Here is a 16,823-nt window from a genome sequence, read left to right on the forward strand (position 1 = left end):
GTACAGCCATCAGCTCATCTCATTCCAGAACATTTTTTTACCTGGAAAGACCCTCCAAACCCTTTAGTGGTCATGACCTACCCCAACCCCTTCCCAGTCCTTGGCAATCACTAATCTTTCTGTCTCTGTGTTTTTTTATCTAACCCAGATATTTTGCATAAATGGGATCAATACACTATTGTGCCTGGTTTCTTTCACTTTGTGTGGGATCCTCAAGGTTTCATTCCATTCCATGGGGTCTTCAAAGTCTTCCATTTTGTAGCATGGATCAATGGCTCAGTAATAAAAAGAATCAATGACCATTATGGCTGAATAAAATTCCATTTTCTGGATATACCACATTTTATTTATCCTTTCTTTAGTTGATGGAGATTTGGACTGTTTCCACTTAGGGCAACTATGAATAATATTCATATGGTTTTATGAATAGTTCAATACCATTCCACTGTGGGATGCTATTAGAAATAATATTAATAGTGAAAGTGCCTGAAAGGAAATGAAATCCAGTTTATATGGGTATGAAATGAGTGTGCCTGAGGAATGTTTGTCTGTGTTTTCAGAGCTTGCCTAGTCATACTCTTTGCCTCATGGTTATTATATGGAATTGAGCACTTAGAGTTTCTTTTTGCTCAAAGTGAAGACATGCCCTAATTGCAGAAAACAGAGTAAACAGCATTTAGGATATTTAGAACCCTGAAACTGGGTTAGAAGGGGAAGGTTGAGTGTGTTGAGGGGTTTTGAGGACTCGCTACAATGTTAGACATACAGAGTGATATAGAACCCAGTGTCTGCCCCTGGAAAGCTTTCAGTCTGGAGGGGAAGACAGAAGAGGTGGTAATGAAGGACGGGGCCTCAGGCCAGGATAGGTCCAGCCAAGGAGAGGGCAGGGTGCTGTCCTCATGAGGGAGACCTCGCTGCAGCCGTCTGACCCCTGCTGACTCTCTCTCCTAGCATGGTAAGGCACAAGGACGATCACTACTCCGAGGAAACGGACGCCAAGACCTGCCCCCGGGACTCGGGCTACGACAGCCTCTCCAACAGGCTCAGCATCTTGGACCGACTCCTGCACACACACCCCATATGGCTGCAGCTGAGCCTGAGCGAGGAGGAGGCGGCGGGAGTCCTGCAAGCGCAGCCTCCGGGGGTAAGACCCTAAGTGGGGAACTGGGGAGGCGGGCAGGGCCGTCACTTCCCTAAAGAGAAAGACGGCGAGTTCCAGAGAGTTCTTCCCAGCCCCTAGGGAGCACGGTTCCCAGTTTGTGTGTCTCCTTACAATGCAGAGAAATTCTGGAAACTATGAGCAGCTCCCAAAACAGAGCCCTTCATCTGCCCAGTGACCTTGGGACCTCAAGACTCTGAGGGATAATAGGGCACCTGGGTACTGAGGAGGGGCCACTTGGCCACGGGCCCCGGGCCTGACTTCCTGAGATGTAGCATGGAGGATGAGCCTGGTTGTGGGGTCCTCAGTCTGTGGCTTTCCTTTCATTATGAGCCCGGGAGCCCTGGCCTGGGTCCAGCCATCCAATTCAGGACCCAACCTTCAACAATTCCACATCCCTAGTCTTGTCTATTCTGGCTGCCAGTGTCATCCTCTTTCCCTTGTGTGGTCTCAGTGACAAATCAAGGCCCAGTTTGATTTCTTCAGCATCCCCCTACCCAAGGCTACACAAGGGCTTCCCATGTGGCTCAGCTGGTAAAGAATCTGCCTGCAATGCAGGAAACCTGTGTTCAATCCCTGGGTTGGGAAGATCCCCTGGAGAAGGGAAAGGCTACCCACTCCAGTATTCTGGCCTAGAGAATTCCATGGACTGTATAATCCATGGAGTTGCAAAGAATCAGACACTATTGAGCAACTTTCACTTTCACCCAAGGCTAGTCTCATCTGACTCAAGCCCACTCCATGATGCTATAGAAGTTTCTTAGAAAATGTTATTCAGTGATAGGTAGATATATTCTGTGCTATCTGACATGGTGGCCACTGGCCTCATGTAGCTATTTAAGTTACATTAATAAAATAGAATAAAACATTTGGTTCCTCAGTGGCACTAGCCATATTTTAAGATCTCACTATCCCCAGTGTCTGGTGGCTACCATATTGAATGGACAATGCAAAGTATAGAACATTCCCACCATTATAGAAAGTTCTTGGGGACAGCGATTGTGTACAATGTAGACTTCTAAAGCAAGGATACATACAATAAAGCACAGATAAAATAAGACTGGAAACAACACACAACAAGAGATAGAAACTAAGAAATAGATGGAGAGGCGGGGAGAAAATTCCTTCAGTAGCTGGCTGAGGAATGTTGTAACAGCTGGACACAAAAATAAACTTTCCAGTTTCCTATCAGCCAGAGCTGGTCGGTTGTTACTTTTTGACTCACAAGTGACTCTTTGTTCCTCATCTGACGGAAGCAGACAGGACTAAGTCCTCTGCTGGAACACGTTCGGGAGGACAGGCGCAGAATTGAATCATCCTTGCGGAGAATTCCTTGGCTGGCACGCCAGGTTGTTGCCTCTGGCTTTGGTCTATATGATCAGGATCCTTTCTGTGAGGCCCCCACTTTTTGCAAGTTGAGTTGTCTGCTCCTGTATTTCTGCAAAAAAAATTCTAAGGAGGGAGGTTGCCGTGTTGCTAGGCAACACTTCCTCTCCCTGCTCACCCCAGCACCTGGAGTCAGGCATGTCCATTCCTGCTGGAAACTGGTGGGAAGCAAGTCAGGCAGGAGGTTCTCCACCTACTGGATCCCTCTGCAGGATCTGCCTGATGGGATGGGGCTGAGGGCAGGATAAGGAGGGGAGAGGCCACAGTTCACCAGGAGAAGCAAGGATCCTGAACAGAAGGAGGAGTGGGTGTGTGAAAGAGAAAGGTTTGAAAGACCAACCCTAGTGGCATCTGGTCCTTAGGGTGCCACCATCCCTAATTCATCTATAGCCCTAAGACAAGGATCGGCAAACTCTTTCTGTGAAGAGTCAGAATGTCAGTATCTGGGGCTTTGTGGCCATAGAGCCTCTGTCACAGCCACTCAACTCTGCCATCATAGGGCAGCCGCAGCTGTTTAAGTATGTAGGCCAAGCAGCAGGCTGTATGTCAATAAAACTTTATTTATGAAAGCAAGTGGCAGGATAGGTTTGGTCTGTAGGCCATGTGCTGCCAACTGCTGACCTAAGGTTTTGGATGTTCAGGAGATAAGGCTCAGAGATTGTACCCTCCCTGAGCCTCAACACTCAAGGAGACCCCCACCTCCCAAAAGGAGAGATACTTCTTTCCACCAACCAGCAGCTGGCTCCTAGCAGTACTTTGAGGCTTTTCCTCATCACAAAAGCATTGTGGGAACACCTGCTTCTGCTTCAGGATGACCCAGAACTATTGACTCCCACAACTGGCACATTCTGTGGCCACCTCTCTATGGTTGCTGGGGAAAAAGAGAGCCCTGAAGATGACCTTCCTGTCTTCCACAGACACCCAGTTCCCATTGCCCCTTCTCCCCTCATAAAAGTATCTTAGGAGCTATTGACCGAACATCAAGAAAGAGATGACAATTAGGTGGGAAAAGTGAAAGACTACAGAACCTTAGGAGCAGATATCCAAACACAGAGCAAAGAGAAATGAAGAAAAAGGACAGGATGGTCTCCTTGGAGAAGGGTCATGAGTCACAGAAGGAAACCGGCATGCAGCCAGGCCACCACACCACAAACTCCAGGGGGTACCACTTCGTTTGTCATGACACCCGCCAGGTAGATGACACCCTGGGTAGATGATGCCCCCAGGTTTGTGCAGTGCACAGCTGTACGTGGCTTACCCAGCTCCATAGTAACATATGCTTGGATGGTCTTCTGAGATCAGCACTGGGCTTGGGCTGGTTTAAACTTACATCTAAAGACACCATTTGGAATTGGAGGGAGTTGTCGTAAAGCAAAGTGAATCGGGAGTAAAGGGACCACCAGCCTGCGTCTTGGCTGGAGCGAACCTCAGAGCACTTCCCATTTTCAGCTCCAGCAGATGTGGCCAAGCCAGGTCTTGCCTTATTATCCCATTTTCCAAGAGACACTGGCCACTCAGATTTTCATGTGTAAAGTGAAAGACCTTGTGCTCTTCCACTGTTGGCAGCAAATTCAGATTTCTATCTTAAATACACCCATGAGCCAGACTAGCCAATGAACTTCCAATTCTCCACCAATGGCTGAGCCGTGTTACCTGTGTCTAGAATTTAGGGTTCATCAGCCAGGACGCCTTATCAGACATAGGCTGGAGAATATGTATCATGAGCTGTAAAATAGTCACCAAACTGAAAATGTTTCACAGATTGAGGAGGTTCTCAGTCTTATGGAGAAGTTCCCATCAAAGAGAAAGTGGGATCCTCCTGAGACGGGTTACCAAGGTGGGCATCCGTGGCCTGCTGGCTCATCAGTTTCCATGGCAGCAGTGTGCACCTGAAGCCCTGAAGTTTGGCTACGAGAGGGGTTCCATGCATGGAAGCTACGTGTATAGCTTCCCAGGGACACATCCAGGTCCCAGCCTTCTAGATGTCTCTTAAGCTTGCATTTCTTTTCCCTCCTCTAGATCTTCCTGGTTCGTAAATCCACCAAAATGCAGAAGAAGGTCCTTTGCCTTCGCCTGCCCTGTGAATTTGGAGTCCCACTCAAGGAATTTGCCATAAAGGAAAGCACATACAGTAAGTGGTCGTCAGGTGGTGAGGTCCCGGCGAAGTGAGGTCTTTAAGTAAGTGGAGGGGAAGAGGGCCTGCAACTTGAAGATGGACAGACGTGGGTCTGAGTCCCAGAGCTGTCACTTATCCCCTGTAGATAACCTAGCACAGGAGCCTCGGTTTTCTTATCTGTATAATGGGATGGTGGTGACCTCAGAGAGCTGTTGACAGTTCGGTTAAACAGCCTGTGTGCAAGGTTCACAGTCTGTTGCCTGGCACATGACAGGGCCTCACAGAGGCTAGTTTCCCAGTTACACTGGGTGTGGTCCCCAGGTTTGCTGATGGCTAAACTGAAGGACAGGCTGCACAACAGTCTTTTTTGGGGATCTCATTCCAAAGTGTGTGTCTGCACAGCCCTTGAATAGCCCTAGAGGGGATTATCCCCTCTAGGCCATCCTTCTACAGTGTTCTAAAGGGGCAACTGGTCATAGGCTGAATCCAGAGCTCTTTGGAGAAATGGATTGGCTGAAGTTTTGGAAGGAGAGAATCAGGAGTGTTGGTTTCTTTCTGCTGATCTGTGGTCCCTGGAAACGTGAAGTCTTTGGGAGGTCAAGTGTTCAAGGAAAAGGGGAACATACAATCCTGATGCCCTGTGAGCCTCCCAGCGACAATCAGAAGGTGGACCTACAGCCCCAAGGGGGAGGCCTCTCTCAGCCACAGGTGAGCGAGCCCAGGTGTGAAGGCCAGTTTGTATACCGATGTAGGCCAGATTCTGTTTATAAGCTGAGCAGCCTCAGTCTTTGAAGGAGCCGAAGGTCCCGAGACTGATTTGAGGGCAGATACAGGCTTCCACTCAGCCTGGAGTTCAGAGTCTTGCTGAGCCAAACATCTATTAACTGGGTCTGGAGGAGATGTTTCTGGCCCCAGCGGAACTTGCCAGCCCCTGTGTGATCTACAACTGGCCTCAAGTCAGCTGTAGATGGGGTCCTGTGATGTTTACCCCCAGGCCTCTTCAAGGTCGCTGACGTCAGGGAAAAGCTCCCACGTGCAGAGTCATCTGAGCAGTCACTAAGCTTGGCTAATGATCTACGGGTTTATTTACATTAGGAGGGAGTCAAAAGGTAGATTTCAAACCCGCCCTCTGAAAGACAATGAATTAAATATTAAGTGAGAAAGGGCGATGCTGAGTTGGCTTTTTCAAAGTCAGCTAGACAAGAGGTGATAAATCTAAATGGTTTTTAAATCCCTTCTAACATCCACAGTTGAAAAAGCTGGCATAAAACTCAACATTCAAAAAACTAAGATCATGGCAACCAGTCCCATCACTTCATGGCAAATAGATGGGGGAAAAGTGGAAACAGTGACAGATTTTATTTTCTTGGACTCCAAAATCACTGCAGATAGTGATTGTAGCCATGAAATTTAAAAACTCTTGCTCCTTGGAAGGAAAGCCATTTCAAACCTAGACAGTGTATTAAAAAGCAGAGACATCATTTTGCTGACAAAGGTCCGTCTAGTCAAAGTTATGATTTTTCCAGTGGTCATGTATGGATGTGAGAGTTGGACCGTAAAGAAAGCTGAGTGCCAAAGAATTGATGCTTTTGAACTGTGGTGCTAAAGAAGTCTCTTGAGAGTCCCTTGGACTTGAAAGGAGAGCCAACCAATCAATCTTAAAGGAAATCAACCTTGAATATTCACTGGGAGGACTGATGTTGAAGCTGAAGCTCCAATACTCTGGCCACCTGATGCAAAGAACCAACTCATTGGAAAAGACCCTGATGCTGGGAAAGATTGAGGGTGAAAGGACAAGATGGTTGGATGGCATAAGCAACTCAATGGACATAAATTTGAGCAAATTCCAGGAGATAGTGAAGGACAGGGAAGCCTGGTGTGCTGCAGTCCATGGGGTCACAAAGAGTCTGACAACTTAGCAAATGAACAACAATTCCCACAGTTTACCATGATAAGTCACCTTGCAAATCCCACCCACCTTCCCCTCCTACAGTAAGTACAGTTAGTGTTTTGTATTTTAAACTTCTCTCGTTGTTTGTCTGAGATCCCTCCCTGGCTGCATGATTTTCCTCCCTATTTTGCAAAGATCTTTATCACTTCTCTGGTTTTAAAGTAGCTGGAAGAGCTAGTCTGCCTAGTCTGAGCAAAACATGAACCTGCCTATAACTGGTTACCACAGGCCTCCCATGATGACCCCTTCCCTGGCAGGGTCTACCTTCTTTTCGAGGAAGGGCTGGCCTTAAAAACATAGATATTTTTGAACTTTGCTGGCGGTCTAGTGGCTTAGACTCCATGCTCCCAATGCAGGGGGCCCAGGTGTGATCCCTGGTCAGGGAACTAGAACCCACATGCTGCAACTGAAAGGTCACATGCCTCAGCTAAAGCTCCTGTGCGCCCACAGCTAAGACCCAGCACAGCCCAATAAATAAACATAAAAAGCAAAACCAAAAACCCAAAACCCCATAGCTCTTTCGTCGTAACATCTGAACAGTGTTTTGCATAATAAGTACCAACTCATATCTGCATAGAACTGCTTTCACAGAAGTTACTCCATTTTTTAAAAATTTCCACTACCCACTACTCTCCTTCTGGGAGACAAGGGAAGTATAATTATTGTCCATTTTACAGATGAGAAAACCGAGGCCAGAGATGTTAACCTACCCAAGTTCGTTCCCTTTTACTCCACTCACAAAATTGTGGTACATATGGGTGTGTTTCTCTTTCTGTGTTTGTCAGTCAGGGTATATCTGTAGGGGTACTAAAGAAATAGTAAGTAAGTGAAATAATACAACATAAGCAAGTAATAAGCAAAATGAATGAGGATGTGGAAGGGAGAGAAACTCATCTGAAGTTAGGGAATTGTCACAGAACTGAAGCTTTTTGGAGAATTTCTGGAAGAAGGGCTGCCGGGGTGGTATTTCAGCCAAGACAGCATAAGGAGTGGTTGGCAAATACATGAATTTTTGAAGTCAAGCCACTCTCTCTGTTCTATCATTTGGAAGATTTACAAAATGGCACACCGTCTTGCCAGAATACTTCTTTCTTGGAAGGTTGCACACTTAGTGGCAGCAGTGGGGTGGGGCGGGGGCTCTCAAAGTAAATCAATTTTAGCATCTTTCCTGTGGAGTCGAACTCAAGCTGATGTATGGGAACCTGTGTTATCCTCCAGGCTTCACCCTCCTTCTGCCTTTTGTCTTAACCACAAATGGCACATTTGTGATCTAGGAGGTCTGGCCTGGGAGGGTCAAGGGCTGGGGGGGCCTTGGTGTCCCCCCAAGCCCTGCCTTCTGCTGGCCTCTGGCTCCAGCCCGTCTGACCCCTTGACTCCGCCCAGTTTTGTATCCTGAACTTAAAAAAAAAGATAGTTGTGTAATTTGAGTCTGGGCTGCTCTGTTTACCAAGCACTGGAGCACGTGCTCCGATGAGTCAGGGGCTGGACTTACTGTAGGCCGCCCACCCTCCTCTGGCCTGTCTCCCACCACCATGCATCCTCCGTACAGCTGGTTCCCATCAGGCGCGGGAGTTGGTTGGGGAGCCCAGAGATGCTCCTGCCCTCCCAGCCAGCAATATCGAGGGCCTTTCCTTTCCCAGGATGCACTTGGGGACACTCAGCTGGTTTCCGAACTCTCTCTTTTCCAGCCTTTTCCCTGGAAGGCTCAGGAATCAGCTTTGCGGATTTATTCCGGCTCATTGCTTTCTACTGCATCAGCAGGTAAGGCTCCCTTTGTCTCCTGATGTCAAGCCGCTGCTTGGTGACTGTGCTGTCAACAGCCCCCAGGTTTCTTGATTAACCCCGGGCAGGGGGCTCTGGAGGGCTTGTCAGCTACTGGATGTCCCTGGAAGGATTGGCCCCTGAGGTAAAAGGGTCCCCAGGCCCCCTGTGCCAGGCTTAAGATCAAAATGACTGCCCTGGCCCCTGTAAATGTAAAATCGCACACTCACGTAGAAAGGGACCTGTGATGCAAACCTGTAATGTTTAAAGGTCCTAATATTCCTCATGGATCGAACTAAGAGTGCCACACTGAATGAAGTCAGACAGAGAAGGAGAAACATGGTATGACAACCCTTATATGTAGAAGCTAAACAGAAATGATACAAATGAACTTACAAAATAGAAAGAGACTCACAGACTCACAGACTTAGAGAAGGAACCTATGGTTGCTGGGGGGAGAGGGGAGTGGAAGGGATAGTTAGTGAGTTTAGGTTGGGCATGTACACAGTGCTGTATTTAAACTGGATAGGAAACTTCTCTGATGGTCCAGTGGCTAAGACTCTGTGCTCCCAATGCAGGGGGCCTGGGTTCAATCCCTGGCTGGGGAACAAGATCCCACATGCTGCAATAAAGACCCGGTATAGCCAGATAAATAATTTTTTTTTAAAAAAGAATAAACTGGATAACCAACAAGGACCTTCTGTATAGCACAGGCAACTCTGCACAATGTTTTGTGGCAGGCTGGATGGGAGGGGAGTTTGGGTGAGAATGGATACATGTGTGTGTGTTGCTGAGTCCCTTCGCTGTTCACCTGAGACTATCACAGGATTGTTAATTGGCTATACTCCAATCAAAAAAAAAACCTCCTCTGGGATTGGAACACATAGGGTTTCAAGGCAGAGGCCTTCCCTGTCCCCCTTTGCCTGGCAAAGCAATATATCCTTTTCTACTTCAAAATAAATCAAGGTCCTAATGTCTCTGAAAACTCCCCAGTGGATGCAGTTCATCTAGAATTGTGGGTGCCTTCAGCCCCTAAATCTTGCATCTCTCTCCTTTAGGCCAACTGGGTACCCCTGTCTTTTTTGTAACTAAAGGAACTGTTTCAGTCTACATGAAGCTAAGCCCCAAACCCCCATGTTAACAAGTGTCAGGAGGGCGCAAATTGGGAAAGGCTTTCTTTCTTTCTTTTCTTGTGAGCCACCCCAGTTTCTCAAATCAAGGATTCTTTCTGTGAATCAGGATCGAAATGCATTGTCTGCAGAGGCTGACATTGCCTCCTCTCAGGTAGCCTGGCTCGGGGGTGGCGGGGAGTGGGGCAGGGTGCGGTTCCCTGGGTTTTTCTGCACATCTGTTGCAGCTGACAGAGCAGAGATGGGCATGTGTTCCTGGGGTATTTTGCAAAAGATACTTCTCATCCCCATCCCCCCCGTGGCTGAGAAGTCTGTTTGGAATCGGGTTATTTTATGTTAATTTAATATATGGGCTGTTTCTCAAAAACTGAGTTAGGTGTTTGTTGCACCTGTTGGACTAGACCCTTGGTGGGGGGATGGTAGAGGAGGCACCAAGCTGTCCACTCCCGGAGGTCCCCAGACCAGGCCAGCTGAAGCCACGGTCAGCAGCCTGATGAGGGAGGCACTTTCAGAGGGGGAAGAAACAGGGCTTTTACGCCCCTAAATGGGATTGACCGGAACCCCATGAGTACCTTTCAGGGGCCACCACCTGCTCGGGTGTGAGGGAATCCACTCAATTGAGGAGGGCAGTGCAGAACCCCCACATCCCCAGACATGCGCCCTTGCTGTGGCACAAGCCCTTGAGAGTGACGATCAACCTGGCATGTGGGCCAGAGGCGAGGTTGGCCAGCATTCGCACGCCATAGTTCACGTCTTGATGGGCCTGCTGTTGTTACGAAAGATAGTCCCACCTAGGCTCTGTGACAACCTAGAGGGGTGGGATGGGTAGGAGGTGGGAAGGAGGTCCAAGAGGGAGGGGACATATGTGTCCCTATGGCTGATTCCTGTTGATGTATGGCAGAAACAACACAATATTGAAAAGCAATTATTCTTCAATTAAAACTAAATAAGTTTAAAAAAAAAAAAAAAGATCGTCCCACCCAGAAAACAGGGTTTGGCAGCCTGAGAAAGATATCATCTCTGCCATCGGTGGTCATGGTAGACTGGGTACCGCTGTCCGGGGCCACTGGATGACTGGAGGGGACAGAGTCCATAGAAGCCTTGGTGACCTACACACATGATGCCAAGACAGGTGCTCACAGGCAGACCCCTCTGTTGACATTTTGTGATTAATAGCCAGTCTCCTCCTCTTAAGAAAATCTACACATGGGGTAAAAACAAAATTAAAAAAAACGAGTACGCATGTACTAACACTCTTGAGTGAAACAGTTTTAACAAAAATGGCTTTATTTTGTCTATCATGAGAGTTTTAGAGCCGGGGTGTAGGTGAGAAGGAGGCACCCTCTTTTGTGTGTGTACGTGAGGAGGGGCTGGATTGTGCCCTTGCCTGACACGGCAGGAGAGGACTCACAAACAACATCTAATTTTCTAGTAGATCAAAGCCTAAAACCACCCGTGAGTGAATGACAGGTGTGGTTTCCTGCCATCTCTGTCATTAAGGAAAACCAAAACCAAGCACGCGATGTTTTAGGCTCTAGGTACTGTGCTGGGCAAAGTAAAATCTTAAAATAAACGTAGGTTGGTTTTTGTTTGGGGCTTCCCAGGTGACTCAGTGGTAAAGAACCCGCCTGAGTCAGACAATACGTGGTTTTCCTCCCAGATCATCTAAAGAAAGAAGGTTTTCATGAAGTGGGCAAGCCATGGAAACATATATTTGCCTGATGCTTTGGCGTTACAAAGTTCTGGTTCTCGTTAGCCTTCATTTAAGATTATCATCAGGGCCATGGCCTCTCCTGGGTCAGGCAGCAGCTCTTACACAAATGCTGTGTCCCCTGACACTCCACCTGCTTCATCCACAACAGATGCACAAGGACAAATAGAGGGAGGTGATCACAGCATCTAGGGGAAGAAGGGTCTCCTGGAAGCAGGATGTGACCCTGGCTTGACACCCTGGAAAGAGGAGCCTCTTGACTGCCAGCTCCTAATATTTTTATGTGAGCCCTCCTGACCCTGTTACACTCTATTCATGTTTTGCTCTTTTCATCGATCTTACTAATTTGTTGTTCATTGTCAACAGCCTCAAGGGCCCCAAGATTCTCTGCTTATCCAGATTTAATCTGCTGTTGCCCAGAGTGTTGCCCAGTCTTACTGTAAACGACAAGTTGTTTGGTGTAGTTACTTTCTTCAGTGGAAATACCAGAGCGTCTTGTGCAGACAGACACTCCAGGCGTTGCCCTCACACACTTCACCACAGGCATGGGTGGGGAGGGGTCTCCTGGCTGTTCTTCATACACTCCAGACACTCTCCCACCCCAGGGCCTTTGCACCTGTTGTTCCCTCTGCCTGGAATGTGAGGCCAACTCTCACACTTGAACCCCCTTTATTTTTCCGCTTTTGTGCTTTATTTTTATCCATGGAGCACATCCGCTTCTCATAGATTCTGTGAATTGCGTTATTGTTCTCTGTCTGCTGGCATCCACTGGAGTGACGCTTCACGCAGGTGTGGACTTTGTTTTGTTCGAAGCACCTAGGAGAGTGTCTAGCACATTGTGGATGACCATAGACTTTGCTGGATGAATGAATGAATTCTTTCTTTGTAAGATCAATACCATCAATGGGGAAAAAAAAAAGTCCTTTCCTGAGAAGTCATTATTGTCATTGCACATTCATTCATCTATTTATTTGAAGCACACTCTCTCCCATCTGTATCAGCCAGGTTGTGTGCTGAATCCCGTTTAGATTTCACCAGTGCTGAGAGCATGACCCTAATCCTTGTGTCTAAGTGTTAGTCTCTCAGTCGTGTCCGATTCTCTGACCCCATGGACTGTAGCTCACCAGGCTCCTCTGTCCATGGGATTCTCCAGGCAAGAATACTCGAGTGGGTTGCCATTTCCTTCTTCAGGGGATCTTCCCGACCCAGTGATCGAACCCAGGTCTCCTAGCATTGCAGGCAGAATCTTTACCATCTGAGCCACCAGGGAAGTCCAGATCCTTGTGTATGAAGACGAGCAAATGTTTCTCAAGTCTGCCTTTGCCTTTTGGAGAAAGCAGGAGATCACAAAGCAGGAGGTCATGGTGGTGACGCTATGCTCTGGCCATGGCAGGATCCTTTTGCAAGCCCAGCTCCTTCCTCTTGGGCCTGCTGGTCTGCAGTGCTGCAGTGCATGTGTTTCCTGGTCCACACATGGCACCAGACTGTTTAGGGGCAGAGTTGTCGCATGAGGTCCTTTAGTTTCACTTTTCTGCTCAAAGTGTGATCCAGGGGCTGGGAGCTTGGCAGAAATGCCAAACCTCCAGCCTCTCCTAGACCTGTTGAATCAAAGCGCAGCCTCACAAGACCCTCAGGGATTCAGGCACACATCACAGTTAGACAAACACTACCTGAAGACTCAAGAGGAAGGTCTGCCACCAGCACACAAAAGACAGCGTTTGGGCTGCAGCTGGAACCCCTCACAAGTAAAATCAACAGACATTCACTGAGAACCTACCGTGGAAAAGGCAGTGGATAACACATCTCAGTTTAGGATCACACATTCCCACCCAGGGAGTCAGGGTCCAACATCCAGTTCAGTTCAGTTCAGTCGCTCAGTCGTGTCCGACTCTGCGACCCCATGAATCGCAGCACGCCAGGCCTCCCTGTCCATCACCAACTCCTGGAGTTCACTCAGACTCACATCCATCGAGTCAGTGATGCCATCCAGCCATCTCATCCTCTGTCGTCCCCTTCTCCTCCTGCCCCCAGTCCCTCCCAGCATCAGGTTCTTTTCCAATGAGTCAACACTTCGCATGAGGTGGCCAAAGTATTGGAGTTTCAGCCTCAGCATCAGTCCTTCCAATGAACACCCAGGACTGGTCTCCTTTAGGATGGACTGGTTGGATCTCCTTGCAGTCCAAGGGACTCGCAAGAGTCTTCTCCAGCACCACAGTTCAAAAGCATCAATTCTTCGGCGCTCAGCTTTCCTCACAGTCCAACTCTCACATCCATACATGACCACAGGAAAAACTGTAGCCTTGACTAGACGGACCTTTGTTGGCAAAGTAATGTCTCTGCTTTTCAATATGCTATCTAGGTTGGTCATAACTTTTCTTCCAAGGAGTAAACATCTTTTAATTTCATGGCTGCAATCACCATCTGCAGTGATTTTGGAGCCCCCAAAAATAAAGTCCGCCACTGTTTCCCCATCTATTTGCCATGAAGTGATGGGACCAGATGCCATGATCTTCGTTCTCTGAATGTTGAGCTTTAAGCTAACTTTTTCACTCTCCTCTTTCACTTTCATCAAGAGGCTTTTTAGTTCCTCTTCACTTTCTGCCATAAGGGTGGTGTCATCTGCATATCTGAGGTTATTGATATTTCTCCCGGCAATCTTGATTCCAGCTTGTGTTTCTTCCAGTCCAGCGTTTCTCATGATGTACTCTGCATAGAAGTTAAATAAGCAGGGTGACAATACACAGCCTTGACATACTCCTTTTCCTATTTGGAACCAGTCTGTTTTTCCATGTCCAGTTCTAACTGTTGCTTCCTGACCTGCGTATAGGTTTCTCAAGTCAAGAGGCAGGCCAGGTGGTCTGGTATTCCCATCACTTTCAGGATTTTCCACAGTTTATTGTGATCCACACAGTCAAAGGCTTTGGCATAGTCAATAGAGCAGACATAGATGTTTTTCTGGAACTCTGTTTTTCCATGATCCAGTGAATGTTGGCAGTTTGATCTCTGGTTCCTCTGCCTCTTCTAAAACCAGCTTGAACATCAGGAAGTTCACGGTTCACATATTGCTGAAGCCTGGCTTGGAGAATTTTGAGCATTACTTTACTAGCGTGTGAGATGAGTGCAATTGTGCGGTAGTTTGAGCATTCTTTAGCATTGCCTTTCTTTGGGATTGGAATGAAAACTGACCTTTTCCAGTCCTGTGGCCACTGCTGAGTTTTCCAAATTTGCTGGCATATAGAGTGCAGCACTTTCACAGCATCATCTCTCAGGACTTGAAATAGCTCAACTGGAATTCCATCACCTCCACTAGCTTTTTTCATAGTGATGCTTTCTAAGGCCCACTTGACTTCACATCCCAGGATGTCTGGCTCTAGGTGAGTGATCACAGCATCATGATTATCTGGGTCATGAAGATTTTTTTTGTACAGTTCTTCTGTGTATTCTTGCCATCTCTTCTTAATATCTTCTTCTTCTGTTAGGTCCATACCATTTCTGTCCTTTATCAAGCCCATCTTTTCATGAAATATTCTCTTGGTATCTTGAATTTTCTTGAAGAGATCTCTAGTCTTTCCCATTCTGTTGTTTTCCTCTTTCTTTGCACTGATCACTGAGGAAGGCTTTCTTATCTCTCCTTGCTATTCTTTGGAACTCTGCATTCAAATGGGAATATCTTTCCTTTTCTCTTTTGCTTTTCTCTTCTCTTCTTTTCACAGCTATTTGTAGGGCCTCCTCAGACAGCCATTTTGCTTTTTTGCATTTCTTTTCCATGGGGATGGTCTTGATCCCTATCTCCTGTACAAGGTCACGAACCTGCGGCCATAGTTCATCAGGTATTCTGTCTATCAGATCTAGGCCCTTAAATCTATTTCTCACTTCCACTGTATAATCATAAGGGATTTGATTTAGGTCATACCTGAGTGGTCTAGTGGTTTTCCCTACTTTCTTCAATTTAAGTCTGAATTTGGCAATACGGAGCTCATGATCTGAGCCACAGTCAGCTCCCAGTCTTTTTTTTTTTTTTTTTTTTTTTTGCTGACTGTATAGAGCTTCTCCATCTTTGGCAGCAAAGAATATAATCAATCTGATTTTGGTATTGACCATCTGGTGATGTCCATGTGTAGAGTCTTCTCTTGTGTTATTGGAAGAGGTCAAACCCGGGTCTCCTGCATTGCAGGCAGATTCTTTACCACTGAGCTATGAGAGAAGCCCCAACATCCAGAGCAGGTAGCAAATTGATAGCTAATGTATTATTTGCATGATGGATCAACCATCATAGTCAGTGAGTCCAATATTAACTCTAGATACAGTTTAGCTGCCTGGGAATGCAATTCAGTCTTCACTGCTGATCTGTAACCAGGAACTCAGTCTGTCCTGCATGTGTTAACATGGGCAGAAGTCATGACCCCCCAGTCCAGTCACCAGTCAAGACAAGTCAGGTTGGATATGATGCGATGTTGAAATAGTTAAAGCTGTAGAATAATAACAGGGATCTACTGCACAGCACAGGGCACTGTATTTCTATATCTTGTAATAACCTATAATGGAAAAGAATCTGGAAAAAGACTATCAGTTCAGTTCAGTTCAGTCACTCAGTCGTGTCCGACTCTTTGCGACCCCATGAATAGCAGCATGCCAGGCCTTCCTGTCCATCACCAACTCCCGGAGTTCACTCAAACTCACGTCCATCAAGTCGGTGATGCCATCCAGCCATCTCATCCTCTGTTGTCCCCTTCTCCTCCTGCCCCCAATCCCTCCCAGCATCAGAGTCTTTTCCAATGAGTCAACTCTTCGCATGAGGTGGCCAAAGTACTGGAGTTTCAGCTTTAGCATCATTCCTTCCAAAGAACACCCAGGGCTGATCTCCTTCACAATGGACTGGTTGGATCTCCTTGCAGTCCAAGGGACTCTCTTCTCCAACACCAGAGTTCAAAAGCATCAATTCTTCGGTGCTCAGCTTTCTTCGCAGTCCAACTCTCACATCCATATATGACCACTGGAAAAACCATAGCCTTGACTAGACGGACTTTTGTTGGCAAAGTAAACTGAATCACTTTGCTGTATATTGGAAACACTGTAAATCAACTAGACTTACAAGCAAATAAAATACTTTCAGCTGAAACCTTTCTAGGATGGAAATGAAAGCAAGAGACAGAAATGAGATGTGTAATCATGGGTATTCTCTCTTTTGAAAAATCAGGGACGTCCTGCCATTTACCTTGAAGTTGCCTTATGCCATTTCAACAGCCAAGACCGAGGCTCAGCTTGAAGAACTCGCCCAGCTGGGACTAAGTAAGTGGGTGCCCTTGCCCAGTCTCTTGTCATGCATGTGTGGAGCAGAGCCAGTGGCCCCTGAAACATTGTTGCATCAGAATGTAACCCTCACCTGCATGGCAGAACTTCAGGAGGCCCTGAGTCACACCTTTTGAGAGTCTTTTTCTAAGTCAAGCATTGAACCAGCTCTCAGAGGCAGGTGCTAGGTTTGCCTGGGGAGCTCCCACAATTCTCCCCAGCACCTCCTGTTGATGAGTTTGGGCTTCCCCAAATGTCCAGCAGGTGTCTGTCATAGGTCCTGCCTTTTTATGGCATCTTGCTGGGGAATGGCCATGCCT

The 16,823-nt window shown here is 47.2% G+C and overlaps 1 protein-coding gene across 5 annotated transcripts in view; it reads left to right on the top strand.

Annotated features, from left to right (window-relative positions):
• Positions 1–16,823, top strand: part of RIN2 (Ras and Rab interactor 2) — a 211,028-nt gene that overhangs the window by 166,217 nt on the left and 27,988 nt on the right. For 4 of the 5 annotated variants that reach the window (XM_055544095.1, XM_055544097.1, XM_055544096.1 and 1 more), the window contains 4 exons: positions 952–1,144; positions 4,565–4,676; positions 8,253–8,373; positions 16,412–16,503. In XM_055544095.1, the coding sequence (XP_055400070.1) occupies positions 952–1,144; positions 4,565–4,676; positions 8,253–8,373; positions 16,412–16,503 (518 nt within the window). The remainder of the gene's footprint in view (positions 1–951; positions 1,145–4,564; positions 4,677–8,252; positions 8,374–16,411; positions 16,504–16,823) is intronic. The other variant, XM_055544098.1, reaches the window with a different exon arrangement.

Source organism: Bubalus kerabau, chromosome 13 (genome assembly GCF_029407905.1).
Source record: "Bubalus kerabau isolate K-KA32 ecotype Philippines breed swamp buffalo chromosome 13, PCC_UOA_SB_1v2, whole genome shotgun sequence".
Classification (NCBI taxonomy): Eukaryota; Metazoa; Chordata; class Mammalia; order Artiodactyla; family Bovidae; genus Bubalus; species Bubalus kerabau.